The 27,857-nt window shown below is 37.5% G+C and overlaps 1 protein-coding gene across 2 annotated transcripts; it reads left to right on the top strand.

Annotated features, from left to right (window-relative positions):
* Nucleotides 1-187: 187 nt before the first annotated feature.
* Nucleotides 188-27,772, top strand: LOC138333175 (ATP-dependent RNA helicase DHX33-like). Of its 2 annotated transcripts, XM_069281358.1 has the most exons (21): nt 188-346; nt 2,688-2,754; nt 9,835-9,995; nt 10,217-10,267; nt 13,425-13,496; nt 13,786-13,895; nt 14,065-14,182; nt 14,631-14,729; nt 15,008-15,093; nt 15,687-15,858; nt 16,262-16,359; nt 20,460-20,633; nt 21,660-21,750; nt 21,908-21,973; nt 22,396-22,484; nt 23,001-23,067; nt 23,414-23,518; nt 24,209-24,342; nt 25,002-25,071; nt 25,248-25,357; nt 25,647-27,772. In XM_069281358.1, exons 2-21 carry the CDS (start codon nt 2,703-2,705, stop codon nt 25,723-25,725), a joined length of 2,004 nt encoding a protein of 667 aa, XP_069137459.1. In that variant the 5' UTR covers nt 188-346; nt 2,688-2,702; the 3' UTR covers nt 25,726-27,772. The 2 variants fall into 2 exon arrangements, with proteins under 2 accessions (XP_069137459.1, XP_069137467.1); XM_069281366.1 differs by lacking the exon at nt 2,688-2,754.
* Nucleotides 27,773-27,857: the final 85 nt, after the last annotated feature.

The raw sequence follows: 27,857 nt of genomic DNA, 5'->3' as shown, positions 1-27,857 counted from the left end.
GTATGACCGATAGTAACTCAAGATAAATGGCATTTCACTTGTACCTGAATGAACTTTTCACCCTGATTCCGCCATTTTCACGGGAAGTCAATGACCGGATGTAGTGTCGAGTTCACAAGTTCAACTTTTTCGGAACTCTTCTAGACTTGTCGTATGTATAAAAATGTATAAAATTGAAAATCAAAAACTCCCGAAAAGAAAAATGGCAGCCCCCATGAAAAGGAACGTGTTATGTTTTTATCTATATTTTTTACGTATTTGTTCGTTTTACATTGTTAATTCAATAACTAATTACTTGTAAGAAACATTTACACATAATAACTAGACAACGGAGTACATATCCTTGGTAAGTCTCATTAAGTTATACTAGCTGATTACTTAGTTTTTGCATTCAGATTTAGTAAAATTCTGATATTCAGGATATCAATTTTTCGATGTAATAATATGACTTTAAGGCAAAGCCTCAGAAGAGCGCAGCTTCATGTAAAAAACGTAAACATAGTTAGGATTATAATCTCAGAACGAGATTAAAACTTGTAGTCTGATCATTGATTTTTAGTAAATGCTTTTCTTCAATAAATGTGTCTAGCAATTAATTTATTAGTATTCGTCATATAGAGGTCAGAAAGAAATATTCAACTGGAATAGTTCAATTTCCTTTCAATCTTGTTTCTCTCTATTGCGGAAAACTTCGCAACATGCCATGTATCAAAAATGCATGGGAATGTGTGCTGTCATCTTAGGCACCTAGCTAGCTTCCTAACGTCACGGCTGACAGTGCCGTACGCTTGACAACACACAGACAGTGTATTAGTTTGACCAGTACATTCATTGTGTCATTCTTGTCTTTGTGTAGTAATCTAAAACTACTTTGTCTTACAGTAATTTCAAAGTGTATCCTGATGATATAATTTGTCTATAGAGAAAATTTCAAATCTTGTTGTTCTGATAACAAGAATTAAAACATGAAGCCCTGCATGGATGCGCGGGACTTTTCCCGCGGACATGATTTCAAAGTCCAAGGGATACTGGAATGTATTAGAATCTATATGCTCACACACGTGTATGGTTAGTAGAGCTGCGCTCTTATTATGAACTTCATCGTGGATTGATTGTATTTACTTCTTACTTGATCTTACATATATGAATAGCATTTTTTTAAATAGATTTCTATTCAATGATTTTATTCCGTGCGTTCCATTTGTGGATTTGTACCAGTTGTACTAAAGTGATACAGCACAGCTGAATGGAACACATTTGGATTTTTCCATTATGGCGGCACCCATCTGAAAGATAGGCTTCGAGTAAAAAATTCAAGTAATTTCTGTGTTAACAATAAAATTGATATAAAAGTAATACATGTAACTAAATAGTTTCGGCATACTTTAGAACAAATAAACCATGTAATTTCACTGGAAATAAATACTCTCTGTCTTGTTTTCAACAAAGGAAACATTTCGATGACTTCTGAAAAATCTTGAGTCCGCCATCTTTGATCCAAGTGGTACGCTTCTGAAAACGAACCTCTTGTACCGGTAAAGTTCTGCTGGTACGGCACCTTCCTTTTGATATAAAGCAGATTTGTACCGTACAATTTGGACCTGTACAACGCTTGGTTTGTTTAGTTTTACGTCCTATTAACAGCCAGGGTCATGTAAGGACGTGCCAGGTTTGTTGGTGGAGGAAAGCCGGAGTACCCGGAAAAAACCACCGGCCAGCGGTCAGTACCTGGCAACTGCCCCACATGGGATTCGAACCCGCATCCCAGAGGAGGAGGGCTTGTGGTAATATGTCGGGACATCTTAACCACTCGGCCACCGCGGCCATTCTTTACACACTCTGAAACTAAACATAGGGTATCACCTTAGGGATCAATTTTGCTGTATTTCCATATACCGTATTCAAAAAAAAAAAAAAAAAGGTGTTTTATAAGTCGAAATTACTGCGAAGAAAAGTGCAAACCTATACAGTTTTGATAGTTTTAGTCTTTATTTATGCCAGGACAATTAAAATTGAGGCCTCAAAAAAGGGAGGGGTGCTTATTGGGCCGAATACAGTATACTAAATGCTAATTTTTCTGTGAAATTAAGCATTGGATAGCACTCACATATAGCATTGGTAACATACCCATGGGGATTCAAAATTGTACAAATGACTGGGGTTGACCCATTGAGGCCTCTGAGGGATGGACCAATTGTGTCATTTTGACAATTATATATATATGACTTCTTGCTTGAAAATAAGTATGCATTATATTTATATTTTGCTGATAGCATGCCTATGAGGTTAAGATTCAAAATTGTTGAGATTGTTGGTTGAAACCCCATAGGGATTTGAGAAAAGTGCCAAAAGTGGTCAGTTTGGTTAAATTCAGGTACATAACTTTACCTCTGAATCTAAGCAATGAATATCACTTATCAGTGATTTACAGGATTCACCATATAGAATCCTCGGCTCATGATTTTTCTATGGAACTCACCAAAATTTTGAGAGCCCGCTATATTTCTTAGCGTCTTGGACTTACCTGAACAATCATATGTAAATTGCTGACTCATATTTGACAAGTAGATTCACTATGCTATGGGATGGATAATTCAAATTGTCAGCCTGAATTTTTGTGATACTTTGTCAAAATGTAATATATTGATTTTATTTGAAATTGAAAGCTGATTTCTGTTTAATTTTAGGGGAATCCTTACAAAATGCCAGTTGACAGTAGACCTCCTGCCAAAAAGATGAAATTTTCTCCCGGAGGTATTTTTTCAGAACAGTACTCTAAACAAATTTGAAGTTAAATGTATTCTATTGCTGAAGGGGAATGGCACATTTCTATTGCTGAAGGGGAATGGCACATCACTTAGGTAGTTGTCAAATATTGCCTACTTGCCTGGTAGCTGGTGCAATATTAAGTCTTTGTCATCATTTAGTTAATTTTTTTCATAATTATCATAAGATGATGGAAAAGAAACACAATTATTGCTGGAAATGATAAAGTTTAAGATAAAGTTAAGATAAAGTTATTTACAGTTGGGAAGTGCAAAATTTGTGGACTCCTTTTACAAACCTGGCATTCTAATTTCTGGATATATACTTGCAGTGCTCTAGTTTAGATGCGGACACAGGTGAAATACTTAAATAAAAAAACAAAATTGTCAATTACCCCTAAAATTATATAAAGGTGTCAATTTTACAGTATTTGTATGATGCAACCCAATTGTTATGAGCACTTATATCCAGAAATAACATCAGAAGAAATTTAGTAAAATCAGAAAAAATATTCAGTCATTGTCAAGAGTCTGCATCAACTATGCTCTTGTTTCAGTAAGATATTTGCACAATTGTTAGCTAGTGTATCATCAAGTACTTTACACTGTATAACCACACAACTTTTTCTGACATAACTCTGTTCCCCTTCCCCCCCATGTTCCCGGCCAAATTTGGTTACATTTCATGCAGAACTCTATGACTTGTAGTATTTTAAAGAAAATGTCATTGCCCTTTGCACTAATAATTACAATTGGACCTTAATTGTGAACACGATAACTTTAGTAAATATAAACCAAGCTAAATGAAACTTTGTGTGTAGACTAAAATTGGAACAATCTCGTACGAGTTCGAAAATCAGTATGATTCAACGGTAATTTACGGAGTTAATGCCCTTTGCACTAATAATTACTATTAGACCTTGTGAACACGATAACTTTAGTAAATATAAACCGAGCTTAATGAAACTTTGTATGTAGACTCACATTGGATAGATCTTGGACAAGCTCGAAAATCAATCTGATTCAGTTCTAACTTAAGGAGTTATTGCCTTTTGTAATAATAATTATTGAACATTTTGATCACGATAACTTGAGTACCAGGTAAATATTAACCGAGCTTAATGAAACTTTGTATGTTGACTAAACATTAGAAATAACCGGAACGAGTTCAAAAATCAGCTTGATCCGAGGATAATTTACAAAGTTATTGCCCTTTGCACAAATAATAAATATACGAGTTTGTGAATAAGATAACTTAAATAAATATGCACTCAGATCAGCTTCATGAAACTTTGTATATAGACTAAAATTGGAAAGATCTTGGACAGGTCCGTAATTTATGGCTTATTGCCCTTTACAATAATAATAATTGAATCTTGTGAACATGATAACTTCAGTAAATTTGCACTGAGCTTGATGAAACCTTCTATGTAGACTAACATTATAAAAATCTCAAACAAGTTTGAAAATAAGCTTGATTCGACTTTAACTTCTTTACGGAGTTATTGCCCTTTGCAATAATAATAATTGAACCGTGTGAACACAGTACTCTGAATAAATATGCACCAAGCTTAATGAAACTTTGTATGTAGACCTATTAGATGTATGTTCCTATTTCATGAACAAAAGACAAAAGTAAATTAAATAACTACTGGTAATTTGTATCAAATATCAGGTGACCATTATTCTTGTTGATTTATTTGGACATGTGCAAAGGTGATTTGTGACATCACTAATGCAATGACCAAAGCAATATTGACATGTTATATAGTTATTAAATCTGCATTTTAGACTACTAATATTTAGTTTTCTAGGGTCTCAGTGGGCTATAGATGGGTGCATGAAACGGGCGTATGCATATTTATGCATTCATACTTTACAGTCCAAAGAATATGGAAGAGTTCAGCAGTTAAAACAGGGCATAAAGGGCATCCTCAGTCTTTGATTTATAAAACGTTATTGAAATAGAAATCATATATATATATGGTTAAAGAAAATGATACTATCAAAGTAATGTTTGTGCCTGTAAAGAGTGTTCATCTCAGAATGTGTGAATTATCCGTTATTTACATATTTGGTACCTAGCTATTATATGATCAGTTTCAAACATCTGTAAAATTTGGCATTGTTTGGGGTGAACTGTCCGTATGAAATATAGTTAAATAATTATTGTATACAAGATACAAAATTTTGTTATATATTTTGTTTTTGCACATATAATTTTAAGTGCAGTTTCACATAAAATCCATGGGTAACGTTTATGTCTGGTTATGAAAATTGCTTCAACCCTCCCAACCCCCCAACCCCCCCTCCCCCCCCCCCCCAAAAAAAAGAAAAAAGGTTTTTTAAGTCTTTGTAATAACAATTGTGTATTGAATCAAATGTTATTATTCTTCAAAAAGTGGTTTCTATAAAAGATTTGAGTGAATGGAATTTTAGTGAGAAAAAAAATGAAAATTCAAAATTTTTGAAAATTGGTGATATATTAGGTTTCCTCATGAATGGATTCTACATGGATCCAATGTCAATATTTTTCATGTGTATGAATGTTTATAGAACGACAGAATACATTGATACAATTATTATTCAACAGTGCAATCTTATTTTCAATTATACTATAATAGTATTTTTTCAGAAATAAATTAAAACTTAGTTTTCATTGCTAATTAATTTCCAGATAAGGAAAACGGATCGAGGTCGGATTATATTTGGATCTTTTATTTGATCCAAGCTGAATATTCACAAATGTACATGTCTGTTGTAGACTCTGTACTTTCCTTGAACTTTTATCATTTGCATGATTCAGCTAGAAATGGAAAGTTTAATTATGTGTTACTTAGCCTTGAATATCGGAGAAGGAGTGATATGTCATTTATCCTGTCTGTGGTGTGCTGTGGGTCCATTATAACAACCATAATGACATATAGACCGAGATGTGATTAGTCGAGATGTACTGTGTAGCTGGTCCATTAACAAGCAAAATAAGGAAGCAAAATAATTCAAGGCGGCCAAGTAGAAGGTGGGTGATTCTGACAGGACAGAACGCCCAATACTAACGCTATAGAAAGTGAAAGCAACATTCAGACACGCCCCCTATTCAACAGGAATGTGATACTGCAGGTTGATCACTACTAAATCTGGTCATCTGAAATGAAATTAAATTGAAGTATCTAAGGATAAACAAATAAAAGTGACCCATGTCTGACCCTTTGGCCAATGTCCAGTGACCCCTGACCCCTTGCCCACTGGTCAAGCCGTGGAGGCTGTTGAGTAGTCTGTAAGAGTGTTATTGTCAGATTTTTGTCCAATTATTTTGGAATCTGTTTCATTGATGACATATCAGTGGTATCCTTTTCCGATTCATTGAGGACTTGTTAGCTTGATTTCAAATTAAGATTTATTTTTATCAATGAAACAAAAAGATTGGTCCTTAGTGAACTTATCGTATATGGGTAGGTACATAAAGAATGTACACATGTAGTTTTTAAAGCTCTTATTTAGGAAATTTTTAATGTAGAATTTCAACATAAATCAAGTCATTAGGTTGACCAAACATTCTGGTTTTGATCCAAGGTCCACTAAGGGTCAGTCTGAAGCTTGATTTGAGGGGTCACCCTACCTCTCCTGTGGTCATTGCCATTCATGTACTTGACCCTTGGTCACTTCAGTTATACCTTCGGCTGTAATGACAATTTAAACAATTCTTCTAACATTACTCCTATTTAATACAGTATCAAGATTCCATTGCGTTAATAAAAATGATTCATTTCATGGAATGGAATAATATGTTTCACTATGACTATATGTATCTTTTATTTTACTACATTTGTATACAGTAGATGAAGTATTTTATAAGTTTATGTAATAGAGAGATATTTTCTTTTGATCAATTTACCATTTGGCTTTTAATCTTTGATGAAGTAAGCAGCTAGGATGTAATACAAATTACAATTTACCAAATTAACCATAATTATAAATTTCATGATACATGCATCATGTTAGTAGCAGGAATGTAAAATTATCAGTATAATTATAAATCTTCATGCTGTTCTAGAGAGTCATGGACAGATACTTCTGAAGGGAATCAGATTTTGAATCTGACTTACATTTGACTTACATTCAGAAATGGTTCTAAATTTGATGATACTAAGAAATTAAGAGTCTGCCCATAGACTGATATGGGAGAGTGAAATGCTTTAGAAGTGGGCTATTAGACTGTGCTAATTAGCCTGTGGTAGGGTGGGCTCACCAGTGGATAGGCATAGCAGAGTAATGGGGCAGTGAAGATAATGTGCTCTTAATGGCTTTATTACAGAAGTACTTTTAATGTCATTAGTACATGCATATATGTGTACTGGTATATATATATAAAATGTCAGGGATTTGAAAGTCTGTATAGAACTTTTTATTTCCAAAATAGGGTTGCCCTTTCATATGCCATTTACATTTTTAATTCCTATATAAAATTAATGTAATGCACATGTAATTAGCAACCCTGGCCTGATTAAGTAAAAGATGATGTGATGTTGCAGTTGGACCATTAAAAACAAAAACACTATCTAAATATAGAAGTAGACTGGATATTGATATGTCTTTTGTTTTTTTAACCTATGATCTGGTCAATTTATCTTGTTTGTGTTTTTGTCTAGACAAAATGGGAAACAATCCAAAAAACGAAGTGCCAATTAAGATTGAGTATGGCCAACTCAAGGAACACAGTTTATTACAGGGAAACACAATTTTCATACCTCAGGCCATAAAAAGGGAGGCCTATTATTTCTTTTTGTTCTAGACGTTGGTCATCTCTGCATAGAGCATTAGAATTATTCCAGGTGTCCCCATTGCAAAAACGTAACAGTAATGTTATCTTTTCTATTCTACCTAACCGACTTTCTTTTTTCTAAAGTCTCCTTTGACACCACCCCACTTTTGACCATGAGTTGAGCGCTTGCCCCTGTGTGGAAGGCTCTAGGTTCTGTCCCCTGGCGGAGAGAGTGGTAGTTTTTGTTTCTGTTTAGCGCTCATAATAAGGAAGTGGAATAACTGATTACCTGTTGTCAGTATGATGTGACCAGAGGCGTGTTCAGGGTGCTCCACACATTTTGTCAGGTGCTCCGACACATATTTGTCACACATATTTGATGTGTGACCAGAGGCGTGTTCAGGGTGCTCCGACACATATTTGTCAGTATGATGTGACCAGAGGCGTGTTCAGGGTGCTCCGACACATATTTGTCAGTATGATGTGACCAGAGGCGTGTTCAGGGTGCTCCGACACATATTTTGTCAGTATGATGTGACCAGAGGCGTGTTCAGGGTGCTCCGACACATATTTGTCAGTATGATGTGACCAGAGGCGTGTTCAGGGTGCTCCGACACATATTTGTCAGTATGATGTGACCAGAGGCGTGTTCAGGGTGCTCCGACACATATTTGTCAGTATGATGTGACCAGAGGCGTGTTCAGGGTGCTCCGACACATATTTGTCAGTATGATGTGACCAGAGGGCGTGTTCAGGGTGCTCCGACACATATTTGTCAGTATGATGTGACCAGAGGCGTGTTCAGGGTGCTCCGACACATATTGTCAGTATGATGTGACCAGAGGCGTGTTCAGGGTGCTCCGACACATATTTGTCAGTATGATGTGACCAGAGGCGTGTTCAGGGTGCTCCGACACATATTTGTCAGTATGATGTGACCAGAGGCGTGTTCAGGGTGCTCCGACACATATTTGTCAGTATGATGTGACCAGAGGCGTGTTCAGGGTGCTCCGACACATATTTGTCAGTATGATGTGACCAGAGGCGTGTTCAGGGTGCTCCGACACATATTTGTCAGTATGATGTGACCAGAGGCGTGTTCAGGGTGCTCCGACACATATTTGTCAGTATGATGTGACCAGAGGCGTGTTCAGGGTGCTCCGACACATATTTGTCAGTATGATGTGACCAGAGGCGTGTTCAGGGTGCTCCGACACATATTTGTCAGTATGATGTGACCAGAGGCGTGTTCAGGGTGCTCCGACACATATTTGTCAGTATGATGTGACCAGAGGCGTGTTCAGGGTGCTCCGACACATATTTGTCAGTATGATGTGACCAGAGGCGTGTTCAGGGTGCTCCGACACATATTTGTCAGTATGATGTGACCAGAGGCGTGTTCAGGGTGCTCCGACACATATTTGTCAGTATGATGTGACCAGAGGCGTGTTCAGGGTGCTCCGACACATATTTGTCAGTATGATGTGACCAGAGGCGTGTTCAGGGTGCTCCGACACATATTTGTCAGTATGATGTGACCAGAGGCGTGTTCAGGGTGCTCCGACACATATTTGTCAGTATGATGTGACCAGAGGCGTGTTCAGGGTGCTCCGACACATATTTGTCAGTATGATGTGACCAGAGGCGTGTTCAGGGTGCTCCGACACATATTTGTCAGTATGATGTGACCAGAGGCGTGTTCAGGGTGCTCCGACACATATTTGTCAGTATGATGTGACCAGAGGCGTGTTCAGGGTGCTCCGACACATATTTGTCAGTATGATGTGACCAGAGGCGTGTTCAGGGTGCTCCGACACATATTTGTCAGTATGATGTGACCAGAGGCGTGTTCAGGGTGCTCCGACACATATTTGTCAGTATGATGTGACCAGAGGCGTGTTCAGGGTGCTCCGACACATATTTGTCAGTATGATGTGACCAGAGGCGTGTTCAGGGTACTCCCACACATATTTGTCAGTATGATGTGACCAGAGGCGTGTTCACGGTGCTCCGACACATATTTGATATATTGGTATTTCATGCACTTGTTTTGGCACTATTATCAGAATAAACAAAATTTCCGTTGCAATTTTGCAAGGTCATGTTGAAATTAAGACTTTTCTTTAACACCCTTGTTGTTAAGTTCAAGTTTAAACTAATTTTTTTCTGAGGATCATTAAGGTGCAAGCAGAGGTAAGAAACAACAATATTTGTTTTGTGTTTTCCATAATGTTTAGGCACTTTCTTCTCTCAACTCATTTACCTTGATATAGTATATTTCAACACATCTATATTTTCTGTCTTCAGGACTTAAGAATGGAGTTCCAGGGTTCCAAAAGTTACAAGAGGAGAGAAAGAATTTACCAATATTTTCCGCCAAACGGAAGTTGATACAGGAATTGAATCGTCTGGATACTGCCATTGTGATCGGAGAAACAGGCAGTGGCAAGACAACTCAGCTGCCACAGGTCGGGCAACAGATACTACAGTATTATGATCATAATCACATGAATTCATTCAGAGAAATTCAAAATAATTTAAAAATTTTAAACAAGTACATATTACATATGAACATGTAATTATAGATATAAATTACCATTCGTCAGCAATGTAGCATCTTTAAACATGCTTTGAAAAGATAAATATTTTTACCTCTTTATTTTATTGATATTATATTGTTAATCAACAGTACATCTTTGAAGACAGACTTCACAAGAACTTGATGATAGCCATAACACAGGTAGGATTTTCCCTGTACAGCTGATGCTCAAGAATTTTAATGTTATTGAAATAATTTATTATACTTATATTATTGATTTTTATTAGGTCATCTGACCCAAAGGGTCAGGATGACCTATAGTCATCATGCACCGTCCGTCGTCGTCCGCTGTGCGCCGTCGGCCGTGCGTAAACTTTTCATTCAAACAACTTCTTCTCAATAACCGTAAGGCCCAAAGTACTCATATTTGGCCTGTAGCATACTGGGATGAAGGGCTATCAAAGTTGTGAAAATAAATGACCTTGACCTACTTTGAAGGTCACAGGAGTCAAATAGGCTAAAATCTTTGAACGACTTCTTCTAACTAACCAAAAGGTCCAGGGTACTCATATTTGGCCTGTAGCATGCTGGGATGAAGGGCTACAAAAGTTGTGAAATTTAATGACCTTGACCTACTGTCAAGGTTACCGGGGGTCAAATAGACTAAAATCTTTGAACGACTTCTTCTAACTAACCAAAAGGTCCAGGGTAGTCATATTTGGCCTGTAGCATGCTGGGATGAAGGGCTACAAAAGTTGTGAAAATAAATTACCTTGACCTTCTTTCAAGGTCACAGGGGTCAATTAAGCTAAAATCTTTTAACTTTACCTTTTAATTAGCCGAAAGGTCCAGGGTACTCATATTTGGCCTGCAGCATGCTGGGATGAAGGGCTATCAAAGTTGTGAAAATAAATGACCTTGACCTACTTTCAAGGTCACAGGGGTCAAATAGGCTAAAATCTTTGAACAACATCTTCTAACTAACCAAAAGGTCCAGGGTACTCATATTTGGCCTGTAGCATGCTGAGATGAAGGGCTACAAAAGTTGTGAAACTTAATGACCTTGACATATTGTCAAGGTCACCGGGGGTCAAATTGGCTAAAATCTTTGAACGACTTCTTCTAACTAACCGAAAGATCCAGGGTACTCATATTTGGCCTGTAGCATGCTGGGATGAAGGGCTACCAAAGTTGTGAAAATAAATGACCTTGATCTACTTTGAAGGTCACAGGGGTCAAATAGGCTAAAATCTCTGAACGACTTCTTCTAACTAACCAAAAGGTCCAGGGTACTCATATTTGGCCTGTAGCATGCTGGGATGAAGGGCTACCAAAGGTGTGAAAATTAATGACCTGGACGTTCTGTCAAGGTCACAGGGGTCAAATAGGCTAAAATCTTTGAACAACATCTTCTAACTAACCAAAAGGTCCAGGGTACTCATATTTGGCCTGTAGCATGCTGAGATGAAGGGCTACAAAAGTTGTGAAACTTAATGACCTTGACATATTGTCAAGGTCACCGGGGGTCAAATTGGCTAAAATCTTTGAACGACTTCTTCTAACTAACCGAAAGATCCAGGGTACTCATATTTGGCCTGTAGCATGCTGGGATGAAGGGCTACCAAAGTTGTGAAAATAAATGACCTTGACCTACTTTGAAGGTCACAGGGGTCAAATAGGCTAAAATCTTTGAACGACTTCTTCTAACTAACCAAAAGGTCCAGGGTACTCATATTTGGCCTGTAGCATGCTGGGATGAAGGGCTACCAAAGGTGTGAAAATTAATGACCTGGACGTTCTGTCAAGGTCACAGGGGTCAAATAGGCTAAATTCTTTGAACGATTTTTGTTAACTAACCCAAAAGTCAAGGATACTCATATTTTGCTGGTGTCATGCTGGAATGAAGGTTTACTATAGTTATAAAAATGAATTACCTTGACCTTCTTTCAAGGTCTCAGGGGTCAATTAATCTAAAATCTTTTAACTACACCTTTTAATTAGCCGAAAGGTCCAGGGTATTCATATTTAGTCAGTAGCATGCTGAGATATAGGGCTATCAAAGTTGTGTGGAAATGATTGACCTTGACCTACTTTCAAGGTCATGAGAGTCAAACATTCCAAAATCTTGAATTTTGAACTTCTTCTCAAGTTCTACCAGTGTGATTAAGCTGAAACCTGCATGAAATGATCCTGACATGGTCCCGACCAAGTGTTGTTATATTTTATGTCGATCCGAAATCCAAGATGGCTGCCACAGATGATCCAAGATGGCTGCCACAGATGCCATCTTGAAAACACATTTTGAACTTCTTCTCAAGTTCTACCAGTGCAATTTAACTGAAACTTGAAACATGAAATGCGGCTGATATGATCTTGTCAAAGTATTGTTATATCTCTGGTTGATCCCAGATTGAAGATGGCTACCATGACACCATATCTAATTATTTTCCTATACAGCTATTGCCAAGATAGTCAGATGACCGTTAAGGCCCTTGGGCCTCTTGTTTGTGAAACTACCAAGTAAAGCATTTGATAGGAGATGAAAATATTAAGCATGGTTATCCACGATATCTATAGTTCCTAGATTTAAAATTTTTGAAGTTTAGCGCTTTTAATATTGATTATCAGTAGAACATATATACCCTTGTAAATGTGAATATGTGTATAAATGAACATGCATTCTCACCTTATTTTAACAAATTGATTAGCTGTCAAAAAGATGTGGAAGAGAAGAAGAGCATGAAGCTGGCACACAGAAGCTAGAACAGCCATTGGCCATCAAATCTCTAAGCTAAGATCTGCCTTATGAACTTCCTGAACTGGTTGGATAAATGATTATCCGAGTTCAGATTCTCTTCTTACAGCAGATAAGAGAGAGATTCTATAGCCTATGAAATTTGTTCTTCTTTGTGTTATTTTTGCAGATATATTAGACTTGAATCACTATGGGGAGATTAAATGAATTTTCCTTACCTAGAGGGTGTGACAACGAAATCACAACCCGAGGGGTAATTCATGAATGTCCAATCCGAGGCTTAATGTCCAATCCGAGGCTTGCCGAGGGTTGGACATTAAGGAATTCCCCCAAGATAATAGCCTAAAAAGAATCATTTTCACTGTGACATGGACATAGTTCCATCGTCTGCACATCAACATTGATGACGTCATTGACAATGCACGACATGGTCACATCACATGAAGTCATGACGTTATATTATTGTATTCAGGTTCAAAAGGTTAGCGTGTGCAATCTGTCATACCCTAGGGTTGACAGAGAAATCTTTGTCGGCTAAAACCGGTGATCATGATAAATCAGTGAATTGTGGGAGAAATTAATTAATTTGTTTTCCTTATCCAGCCCAGAAGGGTTGCAGCCATAACCGTGGCCCAGAGGGTAGCACAGGAACGAGGCAGCGAACCAGGACAGGTGGTCAGTATAGACATGTAGCTATTTCTGTAACATATTCATACAAACAAGCAGAAAGGTCCATTAGATTTTCTATAAGTATCAAAATAAAACCCCATGTCTATTAATAAACCCCCACAGTATATCCTCTGGCTGTCACTATTTAGGTCAATATGTACGGATGCATGTGCCTTCAGAGACATAGTTACGGTAGACATTCAAACGACTGTTTACTTGTCAATCATGATATAGAAAAAATACAAAATACACAAATGATTCCGTACCAGTATGTAGATATCTGAGGTATTTTCAGGTTGGACATTGTGTGAGATTTGATGATATGACCAGTGAGAAGACCAGAATTAAATACATGACTGATGGAATGTTATTACGAGAGGCCATCTTGGATCCATTACTGAAAAGGTAAATGAATACAGAAAATTACACTGCAGTTTGCGAAGATGCAGTGTATATATTGGTATTTTTGTTACTTTTATAATACATGTATTGACATTATATTTTTGAAATTCGAAATCCCTTTCTGATGTGAGGAACATGACTTTGTAATGATTATAAATTCTATGATTTGAAGGTATTCCTTTGTGATCCTGGACGAAGCCCACGAGAGGACTATTCACACTGATGTGTTATTTGGTGTCGTCAAACAGGCCCAGAAGAGGCGGAGACTGAGAAATCTCCTCCCGCTTAAGGTTGGTCGATTGTTATGATGGGGTCACTGAAAAAAGAAATCTTGGTGAAAAAAATCCTTGTTGTTTAAAATAGGATAGTGATTTAGCAATACAAATGCATATATATATATAAGGCATTACAAAATTGAAAGTAAAACTATCTGTGCCATTCACCATACTTGATAAGAAAATTGACTCTTGAATTAAATCAAGTAAAAATGCTACCTGAATGAAATGAAATGTATTACATATAGTTAGCTACTAAAATTATAACAATACTTATTTTGGAGTTCATTTGATATATTTTCTCCCCTGATAATTATTATGTCCGCCACCATGGATGTATATATCATTTCTCCAAGTTCTTTAACATTTGATCTATTTTCTCCCCTGATAATTATTATGTCCGCCACCATGGATGTATATCATTTCTCCAAGTTCTTCAACATTTGGTCTGTTTTCTCCCCAGATAATTATTATGTCCGCCACCATGGATGTAGATCATTTCTCCAAGTTCTTCAACAAAGCTCCGGTGTTATACCTGGAGGGACGTCAGTTCCCAGTACAGGTATGTTATACACAGCTTATAGCTAGTGTGTAAATTTTGTAAGCTTCTGTTTTGTAATACTTAACACTGGTATTCAGTCCTATATAGAGTTATCTTCTCTTGATGGCATGTATTGATAGTTATTTATAAATTGAGGTTGCGGGTGAAAACTTTTCATTTTCTTTGAAATATATAATATTTTGCTTCTAAACACATGTTATCACAATCACTGTCTACACTCAAGTGGAGGTAACTCTATAATAATACAAATTAATGTGAATTTAACTTTATATAATCAGGTGTACTACAGTCGACAGCCACAGTCAGACTATGTATTTGCTGCCGTCGTGGCCTTATTCCAAATCCACAGAGAAGAACCAGCAGAGTAAGTCTCTTCACTAAATTTCTGTGTAATCTGGTGTCAGATAAAATCATTGCAATGTAAATTATATACAGCACTTTAACTTGTCATGGACAATGTAATAGTCATTATAACAGCCAACATGAATTGATGTTCCTGATTAGTGATTATTTATTGCTACAACCAGTATGTGCTTATTACCTTGTATGATTTACGGTTACAGCCAACACATACTGATTTTCTTTTCTATGTGCTGATTTTCCTGTGTGATTAATCGTTACAGCCAACACATGCTGATTTTCTTACAGCCAACATGTAGCCAACATGTGCTAATTTTCCTGTGTTATAAATCGTTACAGCCAACACATGCTGATTTTAATTTCTTACAGCCAACATATGCTGATTTTATAACAGCCAACACATGCTGATTTTCTTATAGCAAACATGTGCTGATTTTCTTACAGCCAACATGTGCTGATTTTTTTACAGCCAACATGTGCTGATTTTCTTACAGCCAACACATACTGATTTTCTTTTCTATGTGCTGATTTCCCTGTATGATTAATGCTTATAACAACCAATATGTGCTGATTTTCTTGTGTGATTAATCATTACAGTCAACACGTGCTGATTTTCCTGACTGGCCAGGAGGAGATAGACTCGGTGGTACGCACCATACATGAGATAGCTAAAGGTATGGTAGGTGATGTCCCTCCACTCGCTGTATCACCGCTGTATGCTGCTCTACCTTCACACCTCCAACTGCGAGCCTTCAACCCAGCACCCAAGGTAAGTGACACCTAAATATCTAAACTTATTGAAGGCTTTAATTCAGGGAAAATGTCATCAGACTTTTCTTTTTCTTGATTAATACTGACAAACGATGAATAAATCTGTAAGTTGAGGTAAATTGTGGTATGGACATGACTCTTGCTGTTCATGATGGCAATTTAAAAAAAAAACCCAAAAAACAAGTGTTTAGTAAAACAATGGTGGCATTTCAAATTATGTTTTGAGGTAAAGTTGAAAAATAGCGACTGAATAAAATTGCATACTTGTGATTAATTTTAAACAAAGCTTATATATGGTACACTTCAAAATGTTGTTCTGAGGCTTTTTAAAATTTAATGAAACAAGTGCTCTGAATAATATAGAGCTGACATTATATTGTAATGGTTTTGCTTTGTTTCAGGGTACAAGAAAAGTTATTGTTGCCACCAACATAGCAGAGACATCTATTACAATACACGGCATCAACTTCGTCATCGATACGGGAGTTGTCAAAGCCAAGTGAGTTAATTTCGTAATTAATCATTTCTATTCATCATAATGGATTGAATCTGATTGATCTAGTGAAGCAGGCTCGGGCCTTCTTAGTCAGGAAAGGGAGATAACTATTAATATACATGTGTTACAGAATCTTCACCCCTCGTAGTGGGCTGGAGCTACTTAAGGTGGTGAAGTTGTCTAAGGCTCAGGTCTTACAAAGGTCAGGAAAGGGAGATAGCTATTAATATACATGTGTTACAGAATCTCCACCCCTCGTAGTGGGCTGGACCTACTAAAGGTGGTGAAGTTGTCTAAGGCTCAGGCCTTACAAAGGTCAGGAAGGGGATATAACGAGTAATTTACTTGTGTTACAGAATCTTCACCCCTCGTAGTGGGCTGGACCTACTAAAGGTGGTGAATTTGTCTAAGGCTCAGGCCTTACAAAGGTCAGGAAGGGGATATAACGAGTAATATACTTGTGTTACAGAATCTTCACCCCTCGTAGTGGGCTGGACCTACTAAAGGTGGTGAAGTTGTCTAAGGCTCAGGCCTTACAAAGGTCAGGAAGGGGATATAACGAGTAATATACATATGTTACAGAATCTCCACCCCTCGTAGTGGGCTGGAGCTACTTAAGGTGGTGAAGTTGTCTAAGGCTCAGGCCTTACAAAGGTCAGGAAGGGGAATATAACGAGTAATTTACTTGTGTTACAGAATCTTCACCCCTCCTAGTGGGCTGGACCTACTAAAGGTGGTAAAGCTGTCTAAGGCTCAGGCCTTACAAAGGTCAGGAAAGGGAGATAACTATTAATATACATGTGTTACAGAATCTCCACCCCTCGTAGTGGGCTGGACCTACTAAAGGTGGTGAAGTTGTCTAAGGCTCAGGCCTTACAAAGGTCAGGAAGGGGATATAACGAGTAATTTACTTGTGTTACAGAATCTTCACCCCTCATAGTGGGCTGGACCTACTAAAGGTGGTGAAGCTGTCTAAGGCTCAGGCCTTACAAAGGTCAGGAAAGGGAGATAACTATTAATATACATGTGTTACAGAATCTCCACCCCTCGTAGTGGGCTGGACCTACTTAAGGTGGTGAAGTTGTCTAAGGCTCAGGTCTTACAAAGGTCAGGAAGGGGAGATAACTATCAATATACATGATGTTACAGAATCTCCACCTCATGTAGTGGGCTGGAGCTACTACTTAGGGTGGTGAAGTTGTCAAAGGCTCAGGTCTTACAAAGGTCAGGAAAGGGAGATAGCTATTAATATACATGTGTTACAGAATCTCCACCCCTCGTAGTGGGCTGGTCCCTACTAAAGGTGGTGAAGTTGTCTAAAGCTCAGGCCAGGCCTTACAAAGGTCAGGAAGGGGATATAACGAGTAATTTACTTGTGGTACAGTATCTTCACCCCTCATAGTGGGCTGGACCTACTAAAGGTGGTAAAGCTGTCTAAGGCTCAGGCCTTACAAAGGTCAGGAAAGGGAGATAACTATTAATATACATGTGTTACTGAATCTTCACCCCTGGTAGTGGGCTAGACCTACTAAAGGTGGTGAAGTTGTCTAAGGCTCAGGCCTTACAAAGGTCAGGAAGGGGAGATAACTATCTATATACATATGTTACAGAATTTCCACCCCTGGTAGTGGACTGGACCTACTAAAGGTGGTGAAGTTGCCTAAGGCTCAGGCCTTACAAAGGTCAGGAAAGGGAGATAACTATTAATATAATTGTGTTACTGAATCTTCACCCCTCGTAGTGGGCTAGACCTACTAAAGGTGGTGAAGTTGTCTAAGGCTCAGGCCTTACAAAGGTCAGGAAAGGGAGATAACTATTAATATACATGTGTTACAGAATCTTCACCCCTCGTAGTGGGCTAGATCTACTAAAGGTGGTGAAGTTGCCTAAGGCTCAGGCCTTACAAAGGTCAGGAAAGGGAGATAACTATTAATATACATGTGTTACTGAATCTTCACCCCTCGTAGTGGGCTAGACCTACTAAAGGTGGTGAAGTTGTCTAAGGCTCAGGCCTTACAAAGGTCAGGAAAGGGAGATAGCTATTAATATACATGTGTTACAGAATCTCCACCCCTCGTAGTGGGCTGGACCTACTAAAGGTGGTGAAGTTGTCTAAGGCTCAGGCCTTACAAAGGTCAGGAAGGGGATATAACGAGTAATTTACTTGTGTTACAGAATCTTCACCCCTCGTAGTGGGCTGGACCTACTAAAGGTGGTGAATTTGTCTAAGGCTCAGGCCTTACAAAGGTCAGGAAGGGGATATAACGAGTAATTTACTTGTGTTACAGAATCTTCACCCCTCGTAGTGGGCTGGACCTACTAAAGGTGGTGAAGTTGTCTAAGGCTCAGGCCTTACAAAGGTCAGGAAGGGGATATAACGAGTAATATACATATGTTACAGAATCTCCACCCCTCGTAGTGGGCTGGAGCTACTTAAGGTGGTGAAGTTGTCTAAGGCTCAGGCCTTACAAAGGTCAGGAAGGGGATATAACGAGTAATTTACTTGTGTTACAGAATCTTCACCCCTCCTAGTGGGCTGGACCTACTAAAGGTGGTAAAGCTGTCTAAGGCTCAGGCCTTACAAAGGTCAGGAAAGGGAGATAACTATTAATATACATGTGTTACAGAATCTCCACCCCTCGTAGTGGGCTGGACCTACTAAAGGTGGTGAGTTTGTCTAAGGCTCAGGCCTTACTAAGGTCAGGAAGGGGATATAACGAGTAATTTACTTGTGGTACAGAATCTTCACCCCTCATAGTGGGCTGGACCTACTAAAGGTGGTGAATTTGTCTAAGGCTAAGGCTCAGCCTTACAAAGGTCAGGAAAGGGAGATAACTATTAATATACATGTCTTACTGAATCTTCACCCCCTCGTAGTGGGCTGGAGCTACTTAAGGTGGTGAAGTTGTCTAAGGCTCAGGTCTTACAAAGGTCAGGAAGGGGAGATAACTATCAATATACATGTGTTTACAGAATCTCCACCTCATGTAGTGGGCTGGAGCTACTTAAGGTGGTGAAGTTGTCAAAGGCTCAGGTCTTACAAAGGTCAGGAAAGGGAGATAGCTATTAATATACATGTGTTACAGAATCTCCACCCCTCGTAGTGGGCTGGTCCTACTAAAGGTGGTGAAGTTGTCTAAAGCTCAGGCCTTACAAAGGTCAGGAAGGGGATATAACGAGTAATTTACTGTGTTACAGAATTTCCACCCCATGTAGTGGGCTGGACCTACTTAAGGTGGTGAAGTTGTCTAAGGCTCAGGTCTTACAAAGGTCAGGAAAGGGAGATAACTATTAATATACATGTGTTACAGAATCTCCACCCCTGGTAGTGGGCTGGACCTACTTAAGGTGGTGAAGTTGTCTAAGGCTCAGGCCTTACAAAGGTCAGGAAGGGGAGATAACTATTAATATACATATGTTACAGAATTTCCACCCCTGGTAGTGGACTGGACCTACTTAAAGGTGGTGAAGTTGCCTAAGGCTCAGGTCTTACAAAGGTCAGGAAAGGGAGATAACTATTAATATAATTGTGTTACAGAATCTCCACCCCATGTAGTGGGCTGGACCTACTAAAGGTGGTGAAGTTGTCTAAGGCTCAGGCCTTACAAAGGTCAGGAAAGGGAGATAACTATTAATATACATGTGTTACTGAATCTTCACCCCTCGTAGTGGGCTAGACCTACTAAAGGTGGTAAAGCTGTCTAAGGCTCAGGCCTTACAAAGGTCAGGAAGGGGAGATAACTATCTATATACATATGTTACAGAATTTCCACCCCTGGTAGTGGACTGGACCTACTAAAGGTGGTGAAGTTGTCTAAGGCTCAGGCCTTACAAAGGTCAGGAAAGGGAGATAACTATTAATATACATGTGTTACTGAATCTTCACCCCTCGTAGTGGGCTAGACCTACTAAAGGTGGTGAAGTTGTCTAAGGCTCAGGCCTTACAAAGGTCAGGAAGGGGAGATAACTATTAATATACATGTGTTACAGAATCTCCACCCCTCGTAGTGGGCTGGACCTACTTAAGGTGGTGAAGTTGTCTAAGGCTCAGGCCTTACAAAGGTCAGGAAAGGGAGATAACTATTAATATACTTGTGTTACAGAATCTTCACCCCTCGTAGTGGGCTGGACCTACTAAAGGTGGTAAAGCTGTCTAAGGCTCAGGCCTTACAAAGGTCAGGAAGGGCAGGTCGTGAGGCAGCAGGTACATGTTACAGGCTGTACACAGAGGAGGAATTCCACAACTTCCCAGATAATACTGTCCCAGAAATACAGAGGTCAGTACACTATAATATAAAAATAAAAACTGTAAAAAATACAGTAAAACCCCTATAACTCAAACAGCAGGGGACCAGGTCAATAGTTCGAGGAATACGGGGTATTTGACTCATCCGAGGTTGGTCATGATCAACAGTCAAAATGTCCGGTCTCAAACTTTGACAAACAATGCACGACAATGGTATTTTGATTACCCTATCTTTCAACATTCTTTGCATATATCGTTTGATATCGTTTACATCTTTCAATAAATAACATTGTGTTAGCCTGTCGAATGAAACCAACAAAGAAATTACAAAAAAATAAACTTTTATAATTAGGCAGATGTCAGCAATATCTTCCGTCTCTTTTGACATTTCACAATGCATACTTTCTATTAACACGGATCAACAACTTCCGTATTTTTGTATTTACAGCGAAGATTATTGCGAGAGAAACATCAATAACTTAATGCCTTTTCTGAAATATTCAAATAAAGTTAGCATCAAATAACGACTTGCGATCGTGTAGGTAGGTTATAATGACACCGTTAATCTCTTAATTACCTAAAGGCTTGACACGCTAACTGTATAAATACAAAATCGTGAGCAATTATCCATGTCGGTCGGTGCAGTCAGGTGTGACACAGGTAAAGAAATCTTTAGGGCTGAACACCTGTTCGACGAATACATGGGTAAATACCATGTATTTGATGAAACGGGGACATAATTCTGTTCGAGGAATATGGGGTATTGGACAAATAGCTGTTCGAGCTATCCAAGGTTTTGTTACATAGATTATATAGGGAGACAGTCGGGACCGTACGACCAGTTCAACGAATAGGGGGTATTCGAGGAATCCGGGTTCGAGTTAGAAGGGTTTTACTGTAGTAAAATTATTTTGTAAAATATTCAAAGTGTAATAATTGCCATAGTATATATTCAATGCTTTGTAGTTTCTTACCATTGTGTTTGTAGTTGTTTGCATATGAACTTTCTTGTTATACAAATAAAGTTTAACATTGTCTTGTAATCATTTGTTTACAGATGTAATTTATCCAGTGTTGCTCTTCAGCTCCTGGCCATGGGGATCTCAGATATCGTTAATTTTGATTTTATGGATAAACCAAGTACTGAGGTAAGGAACCCATTCATTTTGTAAATTAAGTAACATTGTGACTACTGTTTAATTTCCTTCTGAATATCAGTTTAAGTTCTCTTTTCAATGTCAGTGTGTCGACTATTTGAAATGTTTTTGTGATATGTTGACGAGCAATTATGCCTATTTCTTGCAGTTCCTGATTGGTGCTCTCCACCAGCTCCACACACTGGGAGCTGTTGTCAAGGAGGATACTATCAAGGTAATGTTTTGTAAAGCCAAACATTCAAAATCCAGGGACACTATGAAAGAACTATTAAATACCTCAATCACAACACATTATATAACCTATATACCTTTTGAGATTATCCATAACCATGTTCAGTGTCGAAAAGGTTTTCTTTATTAAAGGAAGTACTTTTATGTACCCAAAACGTCAATGAAAATGATTTGTAAAGCTATATGAACAGAACTTTGGCCATCGCAAATGTTTGTCTACATAATGGTTAAAGATTACCTCTACAACAGGGGCCGCGGTGGCCGAGTGGTTAAGATGTCCCGACATATTACCACAAGCCCTCCACCTCTAAAAATAAATAAACCAAACTCTACAACAGAGTTGGTGTGTTGCCTTTTTTGTCTGTTTTGTAACAACTTTGTTTTTTATTTGTTTTTTTATTACAGCTGACGGCCATTGGGAAGAAGATGGCAGCTTTCCCTTTGGACCCAAAGTTGTCCAAGACACTCCTAATAGCTTTGGAGCTCCAGTGTCTGTATGTTTCTTCTTATGTGTACTTCTGATCAAATGACAGAAAGTTTCTAATTATTGGCTTTCCACTGGTATCTCAAGCATGTAGTTCAGTCTGAAATGATGTTACTTTGACCTACTCTTATAGCTTAGTATGACTTTGTGTCATTTACCTAAAGAAGGACACTGTTGCCTACATTTCAACATAAAAGGAAAATCTTGTCAGTGAATGAATCATATTTTGATCTTAGAATATTGTGTTGTTTGATCATGGTGACCTATATAGCATGGTTAAGGCAAAGTTCATTATGCATGGTGACCTTTCTACCATGGGTAAATGCTACATGCAACTTTTTATTAAATACTTGTTTAAACGTGAACTTGTTCAGACCCTGTTTAATTCAAAGTGAGTGTTGATCCCAACCCAGCTTAACCCAGTACAATTTGATTAGTAGGAGAACATATGGTTTACATCAATATTAACCTTTACATCGCTGTGTAGATGTAATAACAGAAAATGTATTTGTGATTTCAATTTAAGGGAGGAAATTCTAACCATTGTGTCCATGTTATCTGTGGATTCTGTCCTGTTTACTCCACAGAGTAAGGTAAGTGGATTACTCTGGGTTATCTCCCTTGTTTATGATTGGAATTCATCTAGTCCAGAATTATTATTAAAGTCAACATTTACTTACATATATGTGTATTATATAGGTGTCTGCCATCTGTTAATGCTGGAGCATGACTTCTTTTGGCAAATATTTTTGATTTCTGACGTACTTTAAGCTCAGATATTCTTTACAATCAGGGCAATCATGGGGCATGAAATAACATCATACCCCAGATATTTTAGACAAATGTAAACACACTACTTTATTTAGATGACTAATATAAGTTAGTACCTTGTGAATAGTTTTCATCTTTTTCACATTCTTTGTTGTTGGTTGGTTTTAGAGAGAAGAGGCACTAGCTGTCCGTCAAAAGTTTGTGTCCAGTGACGGAGATCACATCACACTCCTCAACATATTCAAGGCTTTCAGAGGGGTCAAAGGCAATAAGGTAATGTCATAGTTCAAAAACAATAATGCAAGGTCAAGTGTCAAAGGGTCAAAGGCAATAAGGTAATGTCATAGGTGGAAAGCAATAATATAAGGTCAAGTATCAAAGGGTCAAAGGCAATAAGATAAGGTTATAGGTCAAAAGCAATGATCTAAAGTCAAGTGTCAAAGGCAATAAGGTAATGTCATAGGTCAAAAGCAATGATATAAGGTCAAGTGTCAAAGGGTCAAAGTCAATAAGGTAATGTCATAGGTGAAAAGCAATGATATAAGGTCAAGTGTCAAAGGATCAAAGGCAATAAGGTAATGTTATAGGTCATCACTTTTGGGTTTAGATCAAGAGATAAAAAAGGAGCTGAATTTGTTTTTGTTAAACTGAACAGTTTATGAACTAATAACAGGTTCATTTTAACCTAGCTTTACTTGCTATAGAAGAAATAATACATAGGTATAAACTCAATAATCCAATTTTAATTATACTTTGGCTGAAAGCAATCTTAAACTACAGTACCAATATACCTTTTCTGTTATGAAAGATTATGCCTTATCATTAGGAGTTCAGTCTATCATCATGATTTGTTGTGGTTTACCTCATAGAAACCATTTTAATTACACTGTACAGTATTGAACAGATTTAGATATATATCACATTGAGTATGCCAATAAGTAACTTAATTTTGACCTGTTATAGGAGTGGTGCCGTGAGAACTTTATCAATGGACGTAACATGTCAAAGGCAATGGATATCCGCAAACAGCTTCGTCAGATCTGTGATAGTCAAGCCATGACGGTCAAGTCGTGTGGTCAAGATACCAGCATAATCAGGTAAACACACAGATACTATCTTTGTTATCATTGGTTACTACAGGTGTTACCTAGTCAGAGATGATCGACCCAGTCCAGTTCCATTACATTCCTTCATCCTTTTTCAAAGTCTTTGCCCTCAATGACATACGAGACTCATCGTAGGTAATTTAATTGGGCGCTAAGTTTGTAACAGGAGCTGAGAGGACAAACTGTAGTGGCCAGACTGGGATTTGAACCTGGGACCTCTTAACACTAGTCGAATGCTCTACCGCTGAGCTACCTGGTCACCAATGATGGACCCAGTCCAAATCCACTACATTTTAAAGTGGAGGGACGTGGTGGCCAAATGGTTAAGATGTCCAAACATTTTACTACAAACCCTCAACCTTCTAGATCACGAGTTCAAATCCTAGTTACCAGGTACTGACCACTGGGTGGTTGTTTTTCTCCTCCACCTCCTTAACCTGGCACATCCTTAAATGACTCTGTTAATAGGACGTTAAAGCAAACCAATGTTATCATTGGAGAGAGATGTTATCTTGTTTGTGATTGGTTACTAAAAATAATAACCTTATTGCTATGGGATACAGATTCTGTCTTGGTTATCATTTGCCACTATAGATGTTATCTTAATTGTCATGTGTTACAGATGTTATCTTTGTTTTCATTGGTTACAGGAGATGTTTAGCAGCGGGCCTTTTCATGAATGCAGCAGAATTACAGAAGGAGGGTGATGTCTACATTTCAGTAAGTGTGGTTCATTTTGATTGAGATTAAAAAAGAAAAAGAAAAATTGTTTTAGTAGTGATAAATATTGTGATTTTAAAAGTCTTCCAAAGGACATTTCACTTCAAAATAAATACAAGTGTGTATAGTCTTAAGAGCATATGAAACATAAAATTATTTTTCCCTTGTTTCTGAAGTTGACAACCCGAGAGCCTGTCCATATCCATCCTTCGTCAGCACTGTTTAGATGTAAGCCTGCCTGTGTTGTTTACAATGAACTTGTAAAAACATCAAAGTGTTACATGAGGTGAGTTTAATATTTGCTCAAGATTTCTGTATTTTAACTGAAATGCTGAAAACAACAATCAACAGAAAGTCCTCTATTTCTTTGTATATTGCTCCCTTAAAATTCTTACTGAGCTCATGATCATTCAAAGTGCTTTATCTTGTAAGTGCAATCATCTAGACAGATAGGCTGATCTGTACTTTCAAGCATAATATTCAGAATATTGTATGTTCAGTTTAATGTATTTTCTGTAATTGCCCAGTCCTGTAAATTCACTGTCCTATTTACTATGTAATGTATTAATTTACAGAGACCTCAGTGTTGTTGATCCTGACTGGTTGTATGAAGCAGCTCCTGCATATTTCAAACGGAAAAAACCCTCAAAATGATTTTTCACAGACATTTGTCAAGCAAATTTAGGAGCAAAATTCTGGATCAATTTTGACATTGAAAATAGTTCAACTTTCTGATGTGTTGAATGAATTTTGGACTCCAGCATTTGTATATTAATAGAACAGACTTGATATGATCGTTCTGATCAGACAACAAAGATTTGTGTATGTGGTTATACTTTTATATTGCTAGAAGAGGCTCAGATCTCAATGTACTTTATCGAATAAAAAAGGCAGCTAATGTTATAGGAACAATGAAAAGTTGCCTTGCATGATTGGGATTTTTGGCAGTTATGTAAGTGATGACACAGACTGTCTGTACCAATTTTAAGCATTTCAACATAAATGGATATGTTAGAAGTGTGTTTGAAAAAGATATAAATGTACACTTACAAATGTATTTTCATAATTATTACATCACTACCATTTCATAATGCATGGATAGAATTCAAGACTTTTGGTGTAGTTGCTATGAATTGGTATGACATACAATGTATACCACAGCCTATTGGTATGCATCGTCGGAAACCCACGAGTCACCGCTCTACCTTTGTGACACAAACATAGAGCGATGACTCGTGGGTTTCCGACGATGATTGGTATGTACCTGTATCTCTTCTTATCCTGTTGTTTTTGGAGGTGAGGGCATTCGTGTTTTACAGACATTTCTAGTTTTCTATATGTACAATAAACTCATCAGGAAACATCAGATTTGTCAAAGTGCTAAGTCACAAAGTCATATATGAACCGCTGATGCTTTAGAGATTCAATCCACAAAGGACTAGATATGGTAAGGGTCAGCTATGGCCCCCAAATCCGCTATTTTTCAAAGTCTGTTATTTTAAGATGTTATTCTTGCATTTCAAATATTAACTACATACCGGACATATTTCATAGTGCTATAAGGTAATATAGCAGTTCTAGTTGCCATGGCAACCATTTTATTATGCATAAATTATGCAAAATGTGAAAATTTCATCAAAATTGGCATTTTTTATGCAGTTTTTCATCTAGTTAACATAGAGCGCATTCTAGAACAAACTTTATATTTCTCAAAATGATGTATTTTTCGAGTCTGCTAATTCTCTTAAAATATAAAGTTTGTTCTAGAATGCGCTCTACTGCTTTTAAAAGAAAAACTATCAAAATATATGCCAAAATTGACAAAATTTTCAAATCTGCATAATTTATGCAAAGTTACCATGGTTATATAGCAAAAGCATACTTTCTGTCAACAAAAACATAATTAAGTTTTTATCAGGGGTGTATTAAATATTTCAAACGCGGCAACTTAATTTCCAAATACTTAATTTAAAATTTGGTAGATTTAGGGGCCAAAAAGAGCCATTATCATATCTAGTCCTTTCCAAAAAAATATTACACATTGTACAAGAAAATGACATTTTATGAATTGAATGTAAGAAATGTTTTTTTTATGATATTACAGGTAAATTAGGATTTTGATGTGCCTATAAGTGAAATTTTCATCATCTACAATATTGTATGAATCTGTCTAAGATACAAAACTACATGAGTTTGTACTAAAGATATTTTAAATAACTTTAAAGAGAGATGGAAATTAATCAGTGTGTAGCAGTATGTATTACTGTTGAAAGTTACCTTTAATTAATTTGTATGTGAGAGTATGTATGACTGTTGAAAGTTACCTTTAATTAATTTGTATGTGAGAGTATGTATGACTGTTGAAAGTTACCTTTAATTAATTTGTATGTGAGAGTATGTATTACTGTTGAAAGTTACCTTTACAGTTAAGTTTCAAATGATTGTCAATTGGTTGTTATATATTTTTTGACAACTTATGAAATTTTGAAATTATAATAAAAATCCTTATTAGTACAAATTGAACTGTTTTTATTTGTAAATGTGGTGCAATGCTTTTTTGATGAGATGGACAGAGGACGAAACATGTTTAACACTCTATAACTACAATTCATGTCACTTGCTCATATCATTTGACTACCAAAGTCTTATAGGAAGGTCATGGTCATCCTCTACAAGGTCTGTGTCTTGCTCAAATTTTGTTGAAATGACCTTGACCTTTTTTCAATGCCCTAGAGGTCAAATACCCGTATCCTTCATTACCGGTATGCCATTTGTTACCGGTATGC

The sequence above is a fragment of the Argopecten irradians genome, chromosome 1 (genome assembly GCF_041381155.1).
Source record: "Argopecten irradians isolate NY chromosome 1, Ai_NY, whole genome shotgun sequence".
NCBI classification, from domain to species: domain Eukaryota; kingdom Metazoa; phylum Mollusca; class Bivalvia; order Pectinida; family Pectinidae; genus Argopecten; species Argopecten irradians.
The sequence above is the reverse complement of the archived record's forward strand: the minus strand, read 5'-3'. Positions and strand labels throughout refer to the sequence as shown.

What these genes read in the sequence shown, in the direction of transcription:
- LOC138333175 (XM_069281358.1), top strand. Translation starts at nt 2,703, where the DNA reads ATGCCAGTTGACAGTAGACCTCCTGCCAAAAAGATGAAATTTTCTCCC. An exon ending in TGATGATAGCCATAACACAG is followed by an intron (nt 10,268 to 13,424) that starts GTAGGATTTTCC and finishes TTCCTTATCCAG; the next exon opens with CCCAGAAGGGTTGCAGCCAT. An exon ending in ACTGTCCCAGAAATACAGAG is followed by an intron (nt 20,634 to 21,659) that starts GTCAGTACACTA and finishes ATTTGTTTACAG; the next exon opens with ATGTAATTTATCCAGTGTTG.